This window comes from Chiloscyllium plagiosum, unplaced genomic scaffold (genome assembly GCF_037043375.1).
Source record: "Chiloscyllium plagiosum isolate Xiang-an unplaced genomic scaffold, Cpla_swu_hap1 HiC_scaffold_32, whole genome shotgun sequence".
In the NCBI taxonomy this organism is placed as follows: Eukaryota; Metazoa; Chordata; class Chondrichthyes; order Orectolobiformes; family Hemiscylliidae; genus Chiloscyllium; species Chiloscyllium plagiosum.
Window position 1 is genome coordinate 25,101,182 of NW_028270170.1, and position 22,644 is coordinate 25,123,825.

Sequence of the window (22,644 nt, forward strand, 5' to 3'; positions counted from 1 at the left end):
CAATAGCTAACTATTGTTGAAGATCATACTGAATCACACATCTGATCTTGAAATGAATTTATCTGGTTTGATTTTGGTAGACAAAAAAAAATTCTCCCCATAACAATGGGTTAACTCAGCTGCCAATCACCTTTAATTATGCAAGTAACATCAACTCGCCAACAGATGTCACTGTTTCCTTCTCTGCAGTTAAAACTTCAACAGTGATAGAGAAGGTCAGATCTGTGCAGGTCTCACTGATACGCCATTATGAGTTATCTTCACTGTTCAATAACAGTTTCCGGTAAAATTATGGATGGGCCTTGTCAGTGACATTTAGAGCCTTGGAACGAATAAATGAAAAATAAAGAGTTTCTAGGAGTTGTGAACATTGAATACAACATTAACGTTAGCTTTCCAGTCAAAACTTCAGTTAATTTACAAATACGGAATTCAATTTTAGGTGTGCATTTTTAAAAATGGCATTTTGATGCCAGAAGTAGCCTTATTATCAAAAAACAAAGCATTCAAAACTCTCAGATTCTGGGGGAGTTGGCCTATCAAGCTCAAATGAGAGAAATTTAACAGACTACATCAAGTGGAGTGGAGATTGACATTGCAGACAGTGGAAAATAGATATCTATATTTGCTATGCTGTGGTTGTAAGTCACTTCTACACTCTGCTCTGGTGGAAGTTTGACTCGAGTTCAACATGCTGTGGCTTAACATGAAGCCCTGTGCAGAAATCAGCAAAGGCAAGATTAAATTTGTGATTCCTACCGCAGTTTTAAACTCACATACCAAACTATATCTTCTATTTCAAACTCTGATATACCTTTTCTTACATTATACACAGTAAATACACAGTATTTGGCTGAAATAAGCAATGTTAAAAAAAGTTAATGACGAGGGTATTGCTGAGATATTCCTGCAAGAGTATGCAGAAAACTAAGAGAGATATGTAACTCAAGTGCATTAGATTCTTCAGAGCAGTGGAAATCTTAAAGGTTTTGTGGTGCTAGGGTGCAGAGACCGAGACACGAGAGTACAGGCTGTAAGGAGCCCTGTGAACTACTTATTTTCCCACGTGGAGCAAATGATCTTGCCGCCAGAGGAGAGGTTTGCTTGATGGGATCACAAGTGGTGAAATTGGGCATCATATGAGCAAAATGATGACTTTTATTCCAAATCATTGGATTAACAATTCACTTTTACAAAGGAAATATTTCCAAGAAGAACCAATGGCCTAAAGCAAGCAGCTGAATAGTCTGGAGGGAGAAAGAAAATACTGAGTACACCTCTTCTGCACACCCAGTCTGCCAGAGATCATTCTGCCCCAAATCATTCCTGTTCCATCATATGCTACTAACCCTCTCATCCCCTGCTCAATCTGAAGGAGACTATTCTCCCTCGCTCAAACTGGAGGCTCTCATATGAACAGCAACTGCAGCACAGTGCAGTAATGGGTCAGTAACGTCTCTGACTGCACCCTGCCAATTTGATAGACTGATTAGTACAATTAAGTGGAAAGTTACATATCAAATAGTCAGGCAAATGCTACGCAATGGTGAAGACTCCAGTCCCTTACCAACAGGATTACAACAGAGCCATGTATGACAGCACTCAATAGCCACCAGATGAAGTCATCATTCCTAAATACATTCAATGTACACTTCCAAAAAAGATAACACTGCACAAGATATATAAAGAACAAACAATAGGAAAACACACACCTTGAACCACTAGGCATGTATTTGCAGATGAGCGGGTGAGCTTAACCTGCATTGCCTGAACAATATTCTATGTTCACAGCAGATGTGAATGTTGCATTTCCCACCAGAAGTACTGAGGATGACAAAAATAAGGAAATACCACATGGCTTTTAAACAAATTATGCAATGGCATTACACTAATACTCCAGTGGCATTACACTGATACTCCAATGGCATTTACACTGATACTCTAGTGGCATTACACTGATACTCCAATGGCATTACACTGATACTCCAATGGCACTACACTGATACTCCAATGGCATTACACTGATACTCCAGTGGCATTACACTGATACTCCAGTGGCATTACACTGATACTCCAGTTGCATTACACTGATACTCCAGTGGCATTACACTGATACTCCAGTGGCATTACACTGATACTCCAATGGCATTACATTGATACTCCAGTGGCATTACACTGATACTCCAGTGGCATTACACTGATACTCCAATGGCATTACATTGATACTCCAGTGGCATTACACTGATACTCCAAAGCTGTGTTGAGGAACTCTGACATGCCATCCTTTGGCAGCAATTTCAAACTAAGGCTCAATCTAAGCATTTAGGTCACTCTGGTGATATCAACATAGCATGGAGCAAGAACAGAATTCTCCAAAGAAAGAACATTGGCCAAAAGACCAACCTACAACACTGACAAAAACAAAGCCAATAATTCTCATTCGTTTCTACGGGATATGATCTAGAATGTGTGCACCAACTGTCTATACATGAAAAGTTAATGCCCTTCAACAGTTATTCATTGTATGTGATGGCTTGTCAGAACATCTCAAAGCTTAACCGTTTTCAAAGTTCACTATCTTGGTATTAGTGCATAGAACCCTTATCCATCTTAGCCTTAAACTAAGGCTCTGGGATTGATTACATTGTTTGTTTTGAACAGCCATCTGGTGAGGTGTCAAAGAAAATTCTCCAAGAATCCTCTGTTCCCATTGAAGCAAATGAGCCTTGTTGGAAAGTTTAGTTACATGAAGACTTTACTACTGAACACTATTCCCTGTGTAATGCACAAACCCCCCTTGACACAGGGGAGGACAGGAAATATCACTTTCCCTACTCCACTGGAATTTACAGTCACAGTAAATGTGAAGAAATCTTGGCTGAACTGATATGTGTCTTGCCTCCTAGTGCTCAGGTAGGAATAAGGCTTTCTCTCCTTTCCAACTCCTGGAAATTTGGCCACATGATTGGCATTCTCACTGAGAGGATCAAGGTTTCTGAACTTAGCCCGGATAGTTTGGTCCCCCTGAATTTCCGATTGAATTCCAAAGACAGATGCAGTATAAAGATAACAGTTGAAGTATTTCATTTTAAGTAGTTCATGAATTATCTCACCTTGAAATCCATCTTGATTAATGTCTCCAATAGTGTTGATGGCATAACCGAACATGGAATCCTTTGAGCCATTTATTACCAGGTTGGGTTCCTCTGAGAACTGTCCTGCCTCATTCATGTAAATATACACAGCCCCACTGATCTCCTTCTTCTGATCAAAGTAGTGAGGAGCTCCGACAATTATGTCTTTCCAACTATTTGGGAAAACAAAACAAATCACTTCATTAAAAATACATGCCTATAAAGTAATTAGACCTATGCAACTTCTGGCTAGCCTGGCACAAACATTATAGTTTGTTATTCGGATAAGAAAATAAAGTACAATCAGATTTAATTCTTCAATATTTCATTACAGGAGAAAATTACATGCTTATTTAACCTGCACTACATGATGGGGGATAGAAGAATTGTCAAAACTTTCTGAAAGTTACAATCATTAATTGGATTATCAATTGTTATGCGCCATCTGATACTGTTCTCGAAGAAAATCCAGCTCTCATTACATTCCATTTACTGAGAAGACACCCTCTATCAGATAGTAGACAAGATAGTAAATGTTGTGGGTCTCATGCTTTGAGGTTCTACTGTCCATCTTAAGCTCATCAATAAAATATTTCTTTTTCCATTTTGTTGCAGTCTAGTCATAAAAGTAATTTATGAAGTTGTGAGAAAAGCAAGCCACTTAAAGAGAAAACCAACAACCAAAATATAAATCAAACGTGACTGAACATGTTTATGAGACTGAAGTAGACACAATAAACAGACAGTGGAGCACAAAGGCTGGAGAGTCGAGTCTATTAACCTTAACAGCGACCCGGTTTGCACTGCAATTGCACCGAATATCAACTGAAATGTCCTTGTCGATGTTGTGGAGAACAATTTATCAGATCTGAAGAAAGCATTATTTATTAATTGTTATGCCTGCCCTACGTCTTGTGTCAATAAAATGTTGCAACTCCTTTCTGCAGACATGCTAGACAAAATATTCATCAATGGACATCATTTTGGCTTTGTGCACTTGTTAAAACACAGCAGCTCAAAGTTTCTGTCCTCCATATTATTTGCATGCTTCTGGTGATGTTTAGACACTCACCCAGTAATCCAGGGGCCCAGACTGATGACTTGGATGCAAATCCCACAACAGCAGCTTATGTAATTCAAATTAAAATCTGATTTTGTTTTAAAATTGAAGATTTGTCCCAGTAAGGATGACCATAAAACTACTGTCGTTTTGTTATAAAGACCCATCTAGTTTACTAATGTCCTTTAGGGCCATCCTTATCTGATCTAATCTATATGTGACTCTAGATCCACAGCAATGTATTTGACTCTTAACTGTTCTAAAGGGAATTATTGATGGGGGACAAATGCTAGGCTTGCCAGGGATGCATATATCCCAAGGGTGAATAAAAAAGAATAGAATACTCCTAGCTGGGTGTCTGTACATTGGCAGGAAGCAATGGAGCACACGTGAAACCTGCATGCTGAGTTGCACAATAGTTCTGTCCTGACAAATAAATCAACTTCACATGAGAACTAGCCCCTGTTTGACAGTCTATTGGATAGAGTTTAGAAGATCAATTCAATGTTCAAGTAAATTTCATGATACACAGGCCTACATGCATATCATACTGATAAAAGCCCAGGGAAATAATTGATCAATTTGTAAGTAGGCACCAGTGCAATGCACAGAAATGATTTCCCTGCAGCTAACTAGCTAAATGTTTCATGGAACTGGTCATTGCATCCACATCCATTATTGTTCTCTGAAAGACACTTAGAGTCATAGAGCCAGAGTTGTACAGTACTGAAACACCTGTCAGTCTAACTTGTCCATGCTGACCAGATATCCTCATCCAGTCCCATTTGCCAGCATTTGGCCCACATCCCTCTAAACCTTTCCTAGTCATGCACCCATCCAGATGCATTTGTAATCATTCCAGCCTCCACTACTTCTTCTGACAGCTCTTCTAAACAAACGCAAAAAATACATCTTTAGTGTACAGCTAGAAGGATGCAAGTTCAAAGCAATTGTAGCAGGCCAGCAGCATTTGCAAGTGCTTGAATCTGAATCAAATGTTGTATCCATCAATTGGGATAGTGCTACATAAAAAAGTTTGTATGAGGTGTGGCTTGTCTCCCTCACCAAGACAGTGCTGAGTATTTTGTGACAGGTGCAAGCTTTATTCTACAAGGATTTCTTGCACATTTTAGGCAATAACCTAGAGAAATCCAACATGTGAGGAAGAGCTAATAAAGGAATAATGCCAAATAAAAGTTTCTAAAATTCCGTCCACAACATGCAAGCAGGTCAGTAAAGTCCAAGAAGTAACTGCAATATTACAGCTGACCCAGTCAGACACTTTATGTGGAAAACCTTACACATCTCAAGAATGGCTTCAGAAAAGCTGCAGCTTTTACCTTCTTCCTAGTGATCTATTCTCAAAGGAATGAACATGCACTATGTATCTGTGCAAATATCATTCCTTTACGCATCTTACATAAGATGTACTCAGGAAATTGTTACTGTATGGTACAGTTAAACTAACTGCTTACAAGAAGTCAGCTATCACTTGCTTTGGCATTTTCCATCTTAAATATTATTATGGAACCTGAGGATAAACACCCGGAACCTTTACATCATTGATGCAGATAGACCACGTATTATTGGTGTAGTGGCCTGCACAGATTTACATATAATCACCTACAAGGGGACAAATCCATTATTTGCTCAGCCAATTATTCAGGAACCCCAACATCAATCTCACAGTTTTTGGTCATAGCTGAGCTGAGCAGCTTCAGCAAGCTATGTCACATGATGATCACTTGGAACAGTTCAAGATGGTCATAGGCAGGTGGCCTCAACACATCCAACCATTCCCTGAGCTACTCTCCATGACGGCATTCTTCAAATGCAAACAAATCGTAATTTCACAAGCTGCTCTTATTATTCATTCATGGGATGCAGACGTTGCTGGCTGGCCAGCATTTATTGCCTGCTCCTAGTTGCCCTTGAGAAAGTGGTGATGAGCTGTTTTCTTGAACCGCTGCAGTCCATGTGCTGTGGGTTGACCCGCAATGTCTTTAGGGGGAATTTCAGGATTTTGACTCAGTGATAGTAAAGCAACGATGATATAGTTCCAAGTTAGGATGATGAGTGACTTGGAGGGGAACTTGAAGGGGGTGGTGTTCCCTTATATTTGCTGTTCTTGTGCTTCTAGATGGAAGTGGTCATGGGTTTGGAAGATGCTGTCTAAGGATCTTTGGTGGATTTCTGCAGTGCATTTCGTAGATAGTACACACTGCTGCTACTGAGTGTCGGTAGTGGAGGGACTGGATGCTTGTGGATGTGGTGCCAGTCAAGTGGGCTGCTTTGTTCTGGATGGTGTCAAGCTTCTTGAGTGTTATTGGAGCTTTACTCATCCAAGCAAGTGGGGAGTATTCCATCTGCCTCCTGACTTGAGCCTTGTAGATGGTGTACAGTCGGGAGGTGAATTACTCGCTACATTATTCCAAGCCTCTGACACACTCTTGTAACTACTGTGTTTATTTGGCAAGTACAGTTGAATTTCTGGTCAATGGTAACCCTAAGGATATTGACAGTGGGGGATTCAGTGATGGTAACATCACTGAATGTCAAAGGATGGTAGTTAGATTGTCTCTTCTTGGTAATGGGCATAGCTTGGTGTTTGTGTGCCGCGCATGTTACTGATCAGACGAAGCCTGGATTTTCTCCAGATTTTGTTGCATTTGAACATGGGCTGTTTCAGTATCTGAGGAGTCATGAATAGTGCTGAGCATTGTACAATCATCGGCAAACATCCCCACTTCTGACTTTATGATGGGGAAGGTCTGCATTTAGATCTGCTACATGCCAGACAAGTGCTCATTGACACTTGTTTCTGCTGGGTGCAGAAAATCATCCATCACTGTCAGGCAGTCATTATTCATTCGTGATGAATGCTGGTCATGATGCCAGCATTTGATTTTCATTATGGGGCAAACTCCAGCCTCTACTTGTTTCATTTATCCTCAAATGTTCTGACTGTGTATAAAAGCTCATGTTTAGTTTTGTCCAGTTACTTGTCTATAAATGATGTCCCTGTATTAGACAATGACATGATGCAAGTCTACAGCAGATGTCTGTCAAGGTAATGCTGACTTAAAGGATGTTTGGACAGGGTGTAGCTAAGGATGGGTATGGCCTGGTAGTTAAACAGCAACTACCATAAGGGTAACATGGGGTTGCATGTGCAAAGGAGTGTCAGCTATGTGTTATGTGTACCATGGCTTTGTGTCTGCTATGCCATTACATTGCCAGTAAGGGGCAATACTAGACTGGCAGCTCTTGTCTGGCTGCATGGCAGTCTTGTAAAGATGGTGCTGACACCAGAGATCATGGTCTTTCAATGGCTATTCACTGAGCAAGGAGTTGGTCCAGGAATCGTATGTGGCAAGATGAAGCGAAAGGGATGCCACAGTGAGGGGGAAGTAGTTACAAAGAAGAGTTTGCTTAGATGTGATGAGAAATCGCACAGGCTTTGTGATGGAAAGCTCTGCAAAAAAAACTCATGGCAACTGACACTTAGTCAAAAAACTTCAAGGCTGAGCCCAATATCTGCATCACTCTACATATTCATCCAGAAAAAGGTTCCTATTCTGTAGAGAAAAGGGAGGCATCCAATTCTGGCATAGATCCAGATCAACTGCATCTTTAAAAGTTATATAACGTCATGACATGTGACTTTTTGGTATAAAGCTACTTGCCTTGTCTTCAGTCACTCTCTCTCAAGTCAGTGTAGTCAGTCAATTAAGTGTCTTCAATGTACAGTATCATCGGTAAACAGAGAACCCATATTATCTGCATAAGTCTGTGACATTATAGCCTTGTAAAGAATTATTGTTATAAATAAACTTCAATACATCTGTCTCACAAGAACCTCACTCAAACATAGGTAAAATCACAAAATAGCTCAAGATTAAACAGGCTGTTCTGTAAAAATGCTGACAATGCTTTCAAATTATTAGGAATTTTGAAATCTAAAGTTTTTTTTATATATTGCTCCCTTGCTACAAAAGACTGAGAAAACAAGAATTAGTTTTAAATCAACTCATTCAGACATGCTGTGACAGTACACTGGGGCAAATGGGACTTGAATCTGGACCTTCTGGACAAGAGGTAGGGACATGAACTCTGCACCACAAAACACTGCACATATACTACAGCTGTCAACTCAGACTAGGCTGGTTCATAGTGTTTCTGCCTAATTTCAAACTGAGGATATTTAGTGTGGGAGGTGAGTGTAATAATCAAAACACTACTGACATATTGCAACAACATTCTTAGGTCAGGAGGTTCTAGCACTCCAAATCCTAAAGGGACATTTGTTCAAGCATCCTATTTAAGTAACAGTGGCTTTGATCAGCTGCTGCACAGGATGATTCCTGAGTCCACAGCTAAATTGTCTTTAGTTAGGTCCAATGTACAAACGTAATGAGAGTCTTGTGGCACAGTGGTAGCTCCACTATCTCTGGGCTAGAATGTCAGGATTCAAGATGCACTTGCCCGAGATGTGTCATAACACATCAGAATAGGTTAATGAAAAATATATGCGCAAATGCAAAGAAGGTAGATATTTTCAAATGAGGCTGCTGTGTCTTGCCCACCAATATGCTGGCCACTGACAGATGCTCTTTTAACCACTGGCAACAAGGACAAAGCTATTTTCTGCATTAAATTTGTTGTACAAGATTAATATTTTAGCGAGATTAAACAGAATGCAGATTAACTAAATAATTAGATTGCAGGGTATCCATGTCTCAATTTCAAGTTTCAGATCATAAAGCTGTCCCCTGAAGTTGCATACCCACCATTCCATAGCTATTTTGAAGACTGCAGTTAAAAGATTGCCTCATTCTTCCATGTTTTCCAATTTAGGACACTAGTCACTTTAGTGGTTTTGCCTCTTAATCCCACATTTCCCCAAACTAAAAACCTTAAACCCTCCCTCCAGAATGAGAACAGATATGTGCAGCTCACTTCTCTGTTCACACAAACTGACAATTATTCTGAAATTCTTCCGTACAAATTACTTTCAAATAAAAGCCATTTTTAAACACTTTGCTTTTGTAGCTAATTATAATAAAGGGGCAGCTGCTGCCATTTAAAAACTTGAGATTTAGGTCACTGAATTCATACGTCTCAGTGGTCTAGTTTAGTTTGAACCCAATGGAAATTCAAACAACCACTGAAGAATTGGATCGGGAAAGCCAGCATGACAAGAGATCCTCTTACAACACTATTCCAAGTGGATAATCGGTTTGGATCTTTTTCTACCTACTTCAAGAACCCAAGTTCCCCAATTGGGAAAGGCAGTCTAAACCATTCAAATCATAATAGTAACAAAGCTCAATGATGCACACAGCAAGTTTGCAAGTTCCACTTTACTTACCTATCATTATCAAGATCAGCAATAGCGACTGAACTCCCAAAATAAGACCCTGTTTGACTTCCCATTATCGCGTGCTCGATAGCTAATTCGTCGTCTGTGCTCTGTTTAAGAACAAACACCGCCCCTGTGTGATTATGACGGGGGCCACCTGCCACATAGCTGAACTTTGTGGGATGTGTGACTCTCTTTCCAGCAGTAAGTGAATATCCTATGGAAAGATAAACTCAAGATTAGCAGTGAGATTATTGAGTAGGCTCTACATGGCTCAGTAGCTAGATTGTAAAAAAAATTACAAATTCAAGGGACAAACTGGAATAACTTCAGCTTGGGCACTGCAACTAGTTTCAATTCATTTAAATAAAGAAGGGCTACATCAGCAACCAGGAGGTCTCATTCTTATTGCATTCCACCAGTCCCTTCTGAACACCATGTTTGTCTACAGAGCGAGGGTGAGCTTGTTTGTGATGCTCCAATGATTGACTAGTCAACCACTGCTTCTTATCGAAGGTCTACATTTGAAATGCATTTTCTTTCCTTAGGTTGGGAGGGCACCTGCTAAGGAGGTGATACATTTAACAGAGTGTCGGAAGTGAATAAATTATCCAGAAAATGGGGAAGAAAACTAGACAAAACAAATGTTGAAGCAAATAATTCAGAAACAGTAATGGATGAAGACTGAAATCACAACTGTCATAAATGCCACAGCATATGAAATCCAATGTGAACATGCCTCACTGGACATCAAGCCTTGCTATTTTCCAGTCATCACAGCAGTTAACTTTTTTTTAATCAAAGTCTGCAAATTGCCCAATTTACTTGTCAGCAAGATCCAAGTTAATATAAAACATGGACCATGTTTCTGCACTTAACAACACTACTATTTATTACAAATAAATAGATTCTAACAACAGACCAACAACCATGAATATAATATATGTTGAGGTTCTCCATCAAGTTAAAACCCAAACAAGTTGCTTTCTGTTCCACATTTTCTTCTAAACGAGGACAAATTAGGATGTGAAATTTTAGGATGCCACAACCTGTCTCTCTGTCTTAATGGGATTTCCTCTTTCCATTTGTCTCTTTCACAGAGCAGCTGGAACCCTCCACCTTGGGATTTGACTGAGAGCCACTGAGAAACCTACTGACTCAAACAGGACCACTGATTCTCCCAGCACTCAAAAGTGAAATCAGAAGGTCTGAAGTCAATGGTCTCTTCTCAGCTCCCAAAATGAACAATTAAAATGGGGTGTCTTATGCCCCAGTTCATTTCTTTTTAGTTAGAAGGCCATAACACTCCTTGCAGACACTTACAACGTGGAGCAGAGTAAATGTTAAAAGGGTCGTTTAGCACGCTTGCCTTCACTGCTCAGTCCTTTGAGTATAGGAGTTGGCAAATCATGTTGAGGTTGTACAGGACACTGGTGAGGCTTCTTCTGGAGTACTGTGTCCAGTTCTGTTTGCCCAGTTATACGAAGGCTATTATTAAGTGGGAGAGAGTTCAGAAGAGATTTACCAGGATGTTGCTGGGTAGGGAAGTCTTGAGTTATAGAACAAAAACTGGATAAGCTGGGATTTTTTTGACTGGAACATAGGAGGCTGAGAGGTGATCTTGTAGAAGCTTATAAAATCATGAGGGGCATAGTTAGGGTAAATGATAGATGCCTTTTCCCGAAGACAGGGGATTTGAAAACTGGGGGGGGGCACATTTTTAAGGTGACAGAGATTTTAAAAAGACACGAGGGGGCAAATATTTTCCACAGAGGGTGGTTTGTGTGTGGAATGAACTTCCTGAGAAAGTGGTGGAAGTGGGGACAATTACAACGTTTAAAACACATTTGGATGGATACATAAATAAGAAAGGTTTGGAGGGATATAGACCAGGAGCAGGTAGGTGAGACTAGTTAAGTTTGGGATTATGTTCAGCATGGACTGGTTGGACTGAAGACTCTGTTTCCATGCTGTATGACTCTATGACACTATGGGGACAAATTGAGAATCATTCGTTAGCTGATTCCATGTGCACGAAGACCTGCTGATTGGAGGAGAACCAAAAAATTGAGGAACACGTTATTATGTTGAACCACTGAGAAGAAAAGGTGAGGCTGCAATTAATTTGATTTCAATCAAGTGGGTATATAGCGAAGATAGGATAATTTAATAAATTATGTTTTTCTGCCACCCTTCAACATCAGGTACATTGATATAAAAAATAGCATTTGTCCCAACTCCAGATCACTCTTCAGTGAGTCATACTGGAGAAAACATGTAAACGGATAATGACAGAATAGATCTATCATAGAATCCCTGCAGAAAGAGGCCATTTGGCCCATTGAGCCTGCACCAACTCTCTGAGGAGCATTCCAACTGGATCCAGACCCTACCCCACCCTATCCCTGTAAACTCTCATTAACCATGGCCAATCCGAGCCTACACATTTCTGACCACTGTGGACTATTTCAGCATGGCCAGCCCACCTAACCATTGGATTGTGGAAGGAGACACAAGGAGAATATGGAAACTCCACACAGAGAGTCGCCAAGGATTGAATCGAATCCGGGTTGAGGCAGCAATACTAAACACCAATCTGTTCCCCTATGTGTTTCATTTATCCTATCCAAGCTGAACTGTACGGAAAGACATGGGGAACATCCAGTGTATATAATGGTAATGGTTACAGCTGCCTGCTGTACAACAGTCCTGTATGAGTCATTGTCTCCAGCAGCTCAAGGAAGAAAATGAAAAAAGACTTGTGGAAACTAAGTAATACCCATGTAGCTGTGAGCCTTTCCTGCGTCTTTAAGTATGTAAGGGCCATCAGACAGTATATCGTGTTCAAGAAATGTCATATTCTTTTGTGAGACTTGGACAGTTCCTGAAAAAGAAACGACAATGATCCATCATTTCTTGTAACAACACACACTGAAGTACAGGATCAAATTTAAGTGTAATTAAAATTATGTTCTAGTAAATGGCTTTACTAAATAAAATGTATTATTGAAGTTACAACTGTTACATGTAAGGGTAATATTGTCCTTCAATTATATTGATACCTTCATTAGTTTGGATGTTTCATATGTTTCACAAAAAGGATTACGTGGATAACAACATCAAATTGGAAAAGCTGAGCTCAGTCTATCTCGAAGCATAATGGCTTGTTATCCTGCCATATATTCCAGAATGTGACAACTGCTAATTTGGTTTAGAGGTAGCACTCATTTGAGCTTGTGGGTTTAAGCATCATTCTAGGATTTTGGTGCATAATCTAAGCTGTCAGTTTAGTGCCGAGCTGTTGCAGGCTCAGTCTTCAGGGGAGATGTAAAACCAGATCTGCCAGCCTGTTCACAGATGTAAAAGCTGCTAAGCCACTTATTTTGGCAAAAAAACGCAAATTCCCCTCTTGTCATTGCCAAATGCATCCTTCAACCAACACCATCCTTTCAGAATGGCATTAGCTGTGCCTTGGGAGCGAGCTATCTACCTTCCCACCTTGTCTGAGGAGGGTAGTGCAGCGCAATGGAAATTAGAAGAGGATGGAGAGGAAACAGCTTTCTCAATTGAAAGGAATGCTGTAACAAGTTAGAAAAATAAGTTTGCACTGACCTCAAATAATAAAATCCAGAACGGAACCACGAGATACAATAAACATTTCAGCTGGGATCAACTTCAGGTGAAAAGAAAGGGTTATATACTATGCTGAATTGTCTAACATACGCAATGGCTTAGTGTAACACTACAAATATTGATAGTCTGAGGTGTTCAAAATAACTTCATAGTAACATTGCTAGGGTTAAGCCAACGCGCATGTTGTGCATCGCCAACATTTGCCGGCAGCATCCAAAATTTGATAAACTGTTGATTTTAGTGCAAATTAAATGGACGGATGAATTTATCAAAAAGAACAGCAATATTTAAAATGCTTGTAATATATAAAAGATCCTTCTGGAGGGTTAATAAAGCCTGGGCCAAACAGAGCTATCAGCCACTCTGATTTTACATTAACGTCCACAGGAAAATACTTCAGTCGAGATCTGAAGAATCAAAAGAAGGCACAAATCCTTGAAAGCAAAAAGGAAACTGGACCATATTGCAAAATTTGCTTCCAAAAGAAAATAAACTGGGTAAAAGTGGTGAACAGAATCAGAAACCTCATTTTCACTGGGTTCTATGATCAAGATCTTGGGATTGATCCTCTGAAGAACAGTTACCACCCAATCTCAATCAGCTCCTCTGGGCAAACGAGAAAGGCAATCTCCTGATATTCTGGAGATCCTTCTTTATAAAAGCAGATTATGTTTCAATGATGTTCATTGAGCCTGACTACAATTTCCAGCAGGCCTTTATGATTCCTCTCTAAGCCAACATAATGATCGCAAAAGCCAAAAAAAAGCACATGAATTGTAAATAGTTTCCTGCATTATTACTAAAACATACTTTCTTTCTGGAGTCAAGAGGATCAACAAGACAATTGCACTGTATTCACACCCAGGCTGAAATAGTTTGTTACTCCCCTCGACAAGCCTAAGACCCCCTATGATGTTTCAAACTAATTATGAAAGAAAAGATTTATAAATGCCAGACCTTGCCAGTTCCAGCCACCTGGTGCTCCGTAATACGCATAGTGATTGGGATGTGTGAATCCTGCAGCCATGCCCTTCTGGCACATAAGCAGTCCCTGGTGATCATCCCCAACATTTTCACAGAACTGTGCTGGAGAATTGTCCCAGTCATCATTTGGATTGATGGCGATGTTGTCACTCAAGATAAAACAACGACCCAACAAAATTCTCTTCTCATCTTGTTGAGTCAATTGTCTCTTCTCATAACGATGTGCACAAACCTGGGGAGAAATACATAGGCAATACTTAAAAACAGATATCTCACCAATGAAAATCTCCCCTCATACTATATGTTTTTGGGTTTTGTTGTAACAAGCCACTTGCCCAAATCAATCTAAAACAATGTTGACAATGTATGGGTCAATTGTAACTTGGATGGCAGCACTCTCACCTTCTTTAGAGTCATAGAGTCATCGAGATGTACTGCACGGAAACAGATCCTTCGGTCCACCTTGCCCATGCCGACCAGATATCCCAACCCAACCTAGTCATACCTGCCAGCACCCAGCCCTTATCCCTCCAAACCTTTCCTATTCATAAACCCATCCAGATGCCTTTTAAATACTGCAACTGTACCAGCCTCCACCACTTCCTCTGGCGGCTCATTCCATGCACGTACTATCCTCTGCGTGAAAAAGTTGCCCCTTATGTCTCTTTTATAGCTTTCCCGTTTCACCCTAAACCTATGCCCTCTAGTTCTGGACTCCCCCGCCTCCCCCCAGGGACAAGACCTTGTCTCTTTACTATATCTATAAACCTCTATAAACCCCTCAGCCTCCGATGCTCTAGGGAAAACAGCCTTAGCCTATTCAACTTCTCCCGATAGCTCAAATCTTCCATCCATGACAACATCCTTGTAAATCTTTTCTGAACTCTTTCAAGTTTCACAACATCCTTCCGATAGGAAGGAGACCAGAATTGCATGCAATATTCCAAAAGTGGCCTAACCAATGTTCTGTACACCCGCAACATGACCTCCCAACTCCTGTACTCAATACTCTGACCAATAAAGGAAAGCATACCAAACACCTTTTTCACTAATCATTTTAATCATAAATTTTAGTCATAAAGTTCATGGCTGTCTCCAGAATTTGAACACAGAAATTAAAGTTGACACCACAGAGCATTGCTGAGCATGTGCTGAATTGTCTGAGATGCAGTTTTTTTGAATGACAGAGTAAACCAATAACCTATAAGTCTGGTCTAGTGGGTAACAAACATTACAGTCGTAGAGATATAGAGTTGGATAGCATGGAATCAGATCCTTCACTCCAACTCGCCCATGCCGATCAGATATCCTAATGTAGTCCCATTTGCCACCATTTGGCCTATATCCTTCTTAAACCCTTCCTATTTATGTAGATCCCATCCAGATGCCTTTTAAATGTTGCAATTGTACCAGATTGCACCACTTCTTCTGGCAGCTTATTCCACACGTGCGTCATCCTTTGCATGAAAATGCTGACCCGTAGGTCCCTTTTAAATCTTTCCCCTCTTCTTTTGGCTCTCTTTCAAAGAGCAGAAATGGTGATCTCCCAGACGGTGTTGAAAAACTTAACATAATTGAAAGTTGCAGAAGGAATTTATTGCAACTTCATCTCAACCAATGACCAACTCCTGAATAGAAAATGGTATTTCCATTTATGTACATAAGAAGTGAGCAGTGGCCCATTCTCAAAATATTTGTCAATTAGCCAAACAATCCTCCATCTTTACAGATGCAACAGACAATGATTATAACCTTCCAGATTTCTTGAAACATCTAAGCAGGTCATTAGACCAGTATCTAATGATCAACATAATTCATAAGAGCAATTTAGGTTCTGTTCCAATTACAGTAAGGAACAGCCTTGCAAGGACACAGCTTCATTGTTCACCAGCATCGAGCATGCCCAAGAAATAAAAACTGTGAAGGCTGCAGAGTAAAGCTCCTTGTAATGATCCCATTGATTATCTCAGCGATGAGGCTTTTTGCATTTCCCACATGAACAGCCCTACATATTGTGTCAAAGGGATGTCCACCTTCAGTAACCATGATTTGGAGATGCTGGTGTTGGACTGGGCTGTACAAAGTTAAAAATCACACAACACCAGGTTATAGTCCAACAGGTTTAATTGGAAGCACTAGCTTTCGGAATGCTGTTCTTTCATCAACCACCTGATGAAGGAGCAGCGCTCCGAAAGCTAGTGCTTCCAATTAAACCTGTTGGACTATAGCCTGGTGTTGTATGATTTTTAACTTCAGTAACAATGGTTACCTTCAGCAACCTTCAGTAAATGTTTCGGTATCCAGATTGTCAGAGCTTTTGTCACAGGTTAGGAGACACACATCAAACCCAATGAAAATCCTGACATATAAACATTCAGGGAAGCTTCCCCGGAAAATTTAAATTCTAAAGAGCTGAGTTCCAACGCCTGGAGCCTTGGTAAACCAACACTGAGCTGTCTCAGATGCCTGAAGTGGATATGTAGGACCTAACTACATGCTTACTATGGAAATGGTAAGTTCGTTAATACTTAATATAATTCACAGGATGAGCAAGAGTAACTGGACAGGTCACTTCTGGCACTCACTCCCGCTCAACTGAATCCAACTACGCTCCTCCAATTACCTCTCACCCAACCAGACTACTGACTTACCTACTCACTAATCCACTCGCTTACTGAAAGACTGGAAACCTTTACAAACTTACTGAATATCAGTTACAACTTGTGAAAAGTGGGTATGTCCTGCCTCGTCTGTGCTGGACAGTCTTCTCTATGATTGCCTGCACTAACTGATCAGCTGGGATGGAAATTTCAGCTGCAAAATTGTCAAATAAATCTTTGATGTTCATTGAAGTTGAGCAGAAGACCTGGGTCAATCTGTGCTGGCTCTTGAGTAACACTATTTCATGAATAATCATGGACTGAGAACTGAGTTAAATTTGCTTTAACAACTTTGGACTTTTATAATGAATATTATAAGGCAATTCATTCCATCATTCTTGGATGGATTTAAAAAGCAGCTCTTAAGTTGAAACTGGCAACCTACTGCACTGTCTAGTCCAACTGATTATTCCATTAACTTACTTATTGGTCATGGGATGTGGGTGTCATTGGCTGGGCCAGCAATTATTGCTCTATGTAGCCGTAACACCATACTCTGCATTCTGTTCTACTACTCTGATGTACTCCTGTCTGGTTTGATTTGTCTGGTTAGCACGAGAAAAACAATACTTTTCACTATATCTCAGTACAAGTGACAATAATAAATCAAATTTCAGAAGTCAGGTATGAGTCGAGAGTGTGGTGCTGGAAAAGCACAGCAGGTCAGGTGGCATCCGAGGAGCAGGAGAATCGGGGTAAGGTTTTCCAGCACCACACCCTCGACTCTGATCTCCAGCATCTGCAGTCCCTACTTTCTCCTCATCAAATATGCGCCTTATTCCAGGCTTATAAGCTGCATACCACAAATTATTCTCATTAAAAAGTATTGTCTGTCAATGTCAAGAAAAAAACAATACTCCCAATAATGTCTTCCTGTGTAACTTGCGATTGCTGACCAAGTCTGGATAAGAGGCATGACTCTGCAATCTTGAAGCACCCACAAAACAAAGTTACTTCCTTATCTCTGTACAGGTGCAATCCAACTTCTGCTCACCAACTCTCCTCAATGATAAATTCAGAATTTGGGACAAAATGCAGACAGAAAGTGTGTCATAAATCCATGGCTCCACATCTAACGTCAAATTTATGCTCAACGTGTGCTTACCTGCAGAAAAAAACAATTCAAAAAGTTGCCTTACCACCACCTTCCCACCGGGCCCTTGACTTGCTACGGTGACTCCAAGCCATTGGTCTTCCTTACTTTCAGTTTTTGCATCAGCTGTGGAAACAATGATATGGTGAAGAGAAGATAATAGTTCACAAAGTGAAAACAGAAGATCATTCAGACATCACAACAGGATACATTCTGGGTGTTCAGAGAAGACAAATGATAAGCCTCAGCCTACAAATATGCAACATAAGTATACAGCAGATATAAAATATATAGAGAGCATATTATAAATTATTACAATACCTCGATTATCCGAATACCAATTATATAAAAATCGGATTATCCGAAGGACATCTCGAGATCCCAATAGAAGCATTACATCAACGGCATGTTTCTAGTAGTGATCGCCTCATTTGTTTACAGTGATTAAACAGGCACTGTCTCCAAATGACTGACCTCCCGCCCTCTCTCTCCCCACACTTTCCCTGGTGTTCTGCAGAGGAGTGTACCCTAACCGCCCCCCCCCACCCCCGCTTCCCCAGATAATCTGACCAACATTGATCTGTACAGGGCAGAGGTGGAACCTGTCAAAAAGTTGCAATAAAAAGTGTGTGTGTGTGTCTGCGTGCTATTTGGAGACCTACCTCACAAAGGCGGCAGCAGCAGCAGCAGTCTTATTGTTGGTGCCCAGTCCGGCTGCCCCAGAAAAGGGGCGGGGACAGTGTTGGACGGGGATGGGGTGGTGGGGGCAATGATGGACATGGATGGGGGCAGGAGGGGGCGGGGGGCGGTGTTGGATGGTTGGAGACGGGGGAAGGAGTCGGGGGTGGGGAGCAGTGTCAGGGGTGGGGGAGGTTTTGGGGGTGGGGCCAGGGGTGTGCTGGTGGCAGTGTCAGGGGAGGGCAGGGGGAGGTGTTGGACGGTTGACAGCTAAGTATTGAACACAACACTGGAAATGCTGTGTACTGCTGCAATCTCCTGAACGGGGGAGCAGACTTTAAAAACTCCGAGCCCCAGAGGAAAGGCATTTTATCGATTAACCGAATAATCGATTATCTGAACGAAATAGTGCCCGCCCATCTCACTTGGATAATCAAGTTTCCCCTGTATAGTTATCTGGGACAAAAATGTGTAAACAGAATCTAGTACCTATTCCAACATTGAAAACCATGTTCTTCAAACTGACCCCTGAGAATCAATTGCTTCACCCGACACTAATATTTACAAGATTCCACCAAGAAAAATCTGGTTTGCATCTGCCCATTCATTCAGGATTTCCTTACAGAAATAGCCTGAAATTTTGACCATATGAACTGGTTCAATGCTTCTGTAATGTAGCTTTCTTCTTACAGCCATAGAAATAACTCAGTTCATTTTGGGTGCAAATTATTGAAAAAGGATTAGTCTGGATGTGCATTTCTAATTTACTCATGCTCACTGCTGCAGCAAAGGCAGGTTTTATAAATGTAACCTTATTGTAGCATTGCCTTCCACTTCTGGTTGATCAAGTTAATTGCTTGATTTCATCACGGGTGAATAACATCTCAACTTACTTGGTTTCTCAAACTTGGCACGTTTACAGTCATTGGGACTTGATGATACAGTACAGTAGAATAAGGCTCCTGTGCGATTTGCCAGTTGACTCGGGGTACCTTCTGCCTGTGGAGCTCCAACTAGCAATCTGGGACAGAAAAAAAAGGTGAAAAATTGTGGTGATTAGCACTTGACTACAGCAGAAGAAAACACCATGATGACAGTACCAAAAGACAAGACCTATGCATCCAGTTTAAAACTGCTGACAATTCTGATGCTTGAAACTAGATCTGAAATTGACAAAAATATAATGAAAGACCCAAAATGTTTTTACAGGCAAAGAGCTTCTGAAGTGTGAGCAAATTTATAAATGTAGGAAATACTGTACACAAAAAAAATTCCATAAATAACCTTTCTTTCTTACATGTAGAAAATTATCACTGGTTGACAGCTAAGTATTGAACACAACACTAGAAGTACTACTTTGCTCTTCGTCAGAAAGGGATGCAAAATCTTTTAAATCCACGTTTGACGGAGCCTTAGTTTGACATGTTTTTCAAAATGAAGCCCCTCCGACAGTACAGCATTCCAGAAGCAGACCAATAATGTCTTCAGGTTTCAGGAGATAGGCTTGTATCTTCAACTTTCTGATTCAAGAATAAGTGCACTACAACTGAACTAAACCTAACGCAATCCATACAAAATTGCTCTGTATGTACACTGAAACACTGAAAAAAAATCAGTTTAATCATGAGTGCTTCCTCATTATCTTCTCCATACTCCAATTCTCGAGAGTCCTCTACCACTGCGTGAGATAATTTGCAACATTCTCTACTTGCAAAAGAAAATGTTAGAATGAAAAACGTCACTGTAACAGCTATTGTTTGTGGTGAAGTAAATTCACACGTAAAATATATAATATGATTCTGATCCTGTAAACAGTTGCTCAGGCTATTAAAACCATTTTTTATATAGGTTTGTGGATTCCTTCGATTTCTCTTCATGAGTTCAGCTTTTCATTTTTAAAGTGGTGTTTATAAAGTGAAGGGTAATTTTGCAAAGTTGCAAAAAGTGATGAAATGTTAAAATACAAACTTTCACAACTCACATTCACCTAATTTGAAGATAATATTACTGGTCAAATAATTCTATTTGACCAAATATTAGCAATTACATCAGCCAGATTTGAACATGTTCAGTGGAAATTGATGCTCATATTTTGTACTTGGAAATGTTACTTCTTTGCAGAAGAATGGGAAAAGGAATTCTCACTGTACATTTAATCTTAGATCAAGCTTCTCTCTAATGGTTACAGAAAACCAATGGTGACGATCACACCTACATTTGCAGCTTTGTGACAGGACACTATGTAATGTTATTATCAATGGGTTCTACAAACAACTCGAACATATGAAACCTTATAACAAATGTTATTCTTGACAATAAGCTTATATTTAATTTTGTCTATAATGCTTAGGACTGTATTGATTATATTATGCTGACTTCTTTTTAAAAATATAAACCATTCTTTATTGAAAGATAAATGCAGAATAGCTTCCAAATACTAAACAATTTTGAATGTTGATCCATTTTTGGATTTCTAGGTTGGCAGCTGAAGTTTATTGCCCCGAAGTTCATGATGACAAAGTCCCATAAGAGCAATTAAAATATATTGTTTTTTTCTATCAAACATTAATGAGAGTAAACGGCCAGGCAATATCAAAGCAGCATAGACACAGAGCACTCTGACATCTGAAATTGATAGGATATTAATAATACAATATTTTTATAACTAACTACACTAGGCCAGTATTAGCACTAGAGATTGTGAGTAGGTACTTAGTACAGAAAGCATAGTGCTTGCAGATAATGAAAATCCTGAAGTGGGAATCATTTTCTTCGGCACAGGTTCACTCCTTGCTGATTTATGGGACAATATAGCCCATGGGAAGGCGAAAGGGTGGAAATGGAGGTATGGTGGAGGTGATGAATTTTAAAAAAAGGCAGCAATGCAACTGCTGCATATCAAATTGCCCAAGTCAGCTTGTAAGACCCCAACCTCACCTCCCAGTAAAAACAATCACCAAAGATAGGATGAAAAAATTGAAACCATCTTAAAATGTTAATTTTACATTGGAAAATGTATACTGGAACAACACAGTGCTGTAAACACTGTAAGCAAAGATTTTATTGTAGAGTCAAAGAATCATACAGCATTGAAACAGACCCTTCAGTCCAACTTGTCCATGCTGACCAATTTTTCCAAACTAAACCAGTCTTACAAGCCTGCATTTGGCCCATAATCGTCCAAAACGTTCCTATTCATGTACCTGTCAAAATGTCTTTTAAAAGTTATAACTGTACCTGCATCTACTACTCCCTCTGGCAATTCATTCCACATATGAATCACCCTCTGTGTGAAAGAGTTGTTAGAAGTCCTCAGTCAAGTCAAAGCAGACAGCTTTCAGCCAGGGACGGGTCTGGCACAGCAAGTCAAGGTCAGCCTTGGTTATTTAAAGTACAGAATTGAAAATATTTGGTTTTCATGTAAAACTGATTTTGGCAATATCCATGCTAAAGCTATGCCCCAATATTGACAGGATTCAGATTTGCAAGAATGATTCTTCCAGTTCCTTAACAGAGCCAAAATGAACATGGTGGGCTCAATAACTTCTGGCATCTGTGTTGTAAAGGTTTATTCTTTCAGTTGGGTTGTGTAAACACATGGGGTTAGGATAGATGTGAAAGGCATTAAAAATGAAAATATATCCAGTAAATTAAAAATGAAAAATGCACTTTACCAGCATGTACCTCTGAGAGGATCAAAAGCACTGCATGTGTAATATTATGACCAGATATTTACTTGAGACGCTTAGACATTAGCACAGGACTAGAATAGTGACTTGTGATAATATATAGAATTTATGTAATATCCTTGTTCTTCCTTAATTTTTGCATTTACATATGCTATTGCAGGTAGACAACCCTTTATCCAAAATCCAAACACCTCCAAAATCCAAAGTATTTTGTGAAGTTTTTATCTCATTAACAAGGTTATTTGGTGTACAAACAGTTAACTCAATGCCACACCCACTCAATGCATGTCACTCAGATGTCAATTCTGCAGGTCTCAATTCTGTCTCAGAGTCCATTACTCACTGTGAGTC

General features: G+C 40.0%; 1 protein-coding gene and 1 long non-coding RNA gene across 8 annotated transcripts in view; one reads left to right on the forward strand and one right to left on the reverse strand.

Moving 5' to 3' along the window:
• Positions 1-4,584, forward strand: part of LOC122539936 (uncharacterized) — a 77,151-nt gene extending 72,567 nt beyond the window's left edge. For 4 of the 5 annotated variants that reach the window (XR_015752498.1, XR_015752496.1, XR_015752499.1 and 1 more), the window contains one exon: positions 3,469-3,739. This is a non-coding gene — a long non-coding RNA (uncharacterized LOC122539936). The other variant, XR_015752497.1, reaches the window with a different exon arrangement.
• The window catches only part of itga3b (integrin, alpha 3b), a 167,652-nt gene that overhangs the window by 62,895 nt on the left and 82,113 nt on the right, over positions 1-22,644 (reverse strand). For all 3 annotated transcript variants that reach the window (XR_015752495.1, XM_043675133.2, XM_043675134.2), the window contains exons 2-7: positions 19,498-19,625; positions 17,973-18,052; positions 14,147-14,405; positions 12,336-12,440; positions 9,566-9,773; positions 3,114-3,307 (exon numbers count right to left, since the gene is read on the reverse strand). Coding sequence is in view for 2 of the 3 variants with exons in the window: in XM_043675133.2 (XP_043531068.2) it covers positions 3,114-3,307; positions 9,566-9,773; positions 12,336-12,440; positions 14,147-14,405; positions 17,973-18,052; positions 19,498-19,625 (974 nt within the window). In the remaining variant the exon portion in view is untranslated. The remainder of the gene's footprint in view (positions 1-3,113; positions 3,308-9,565; positions 9,774-12,335; positions 12,441-14,146; positions 14,406-17,972; positions 18,053-19,497; positions 19,626-22,644) is intronic.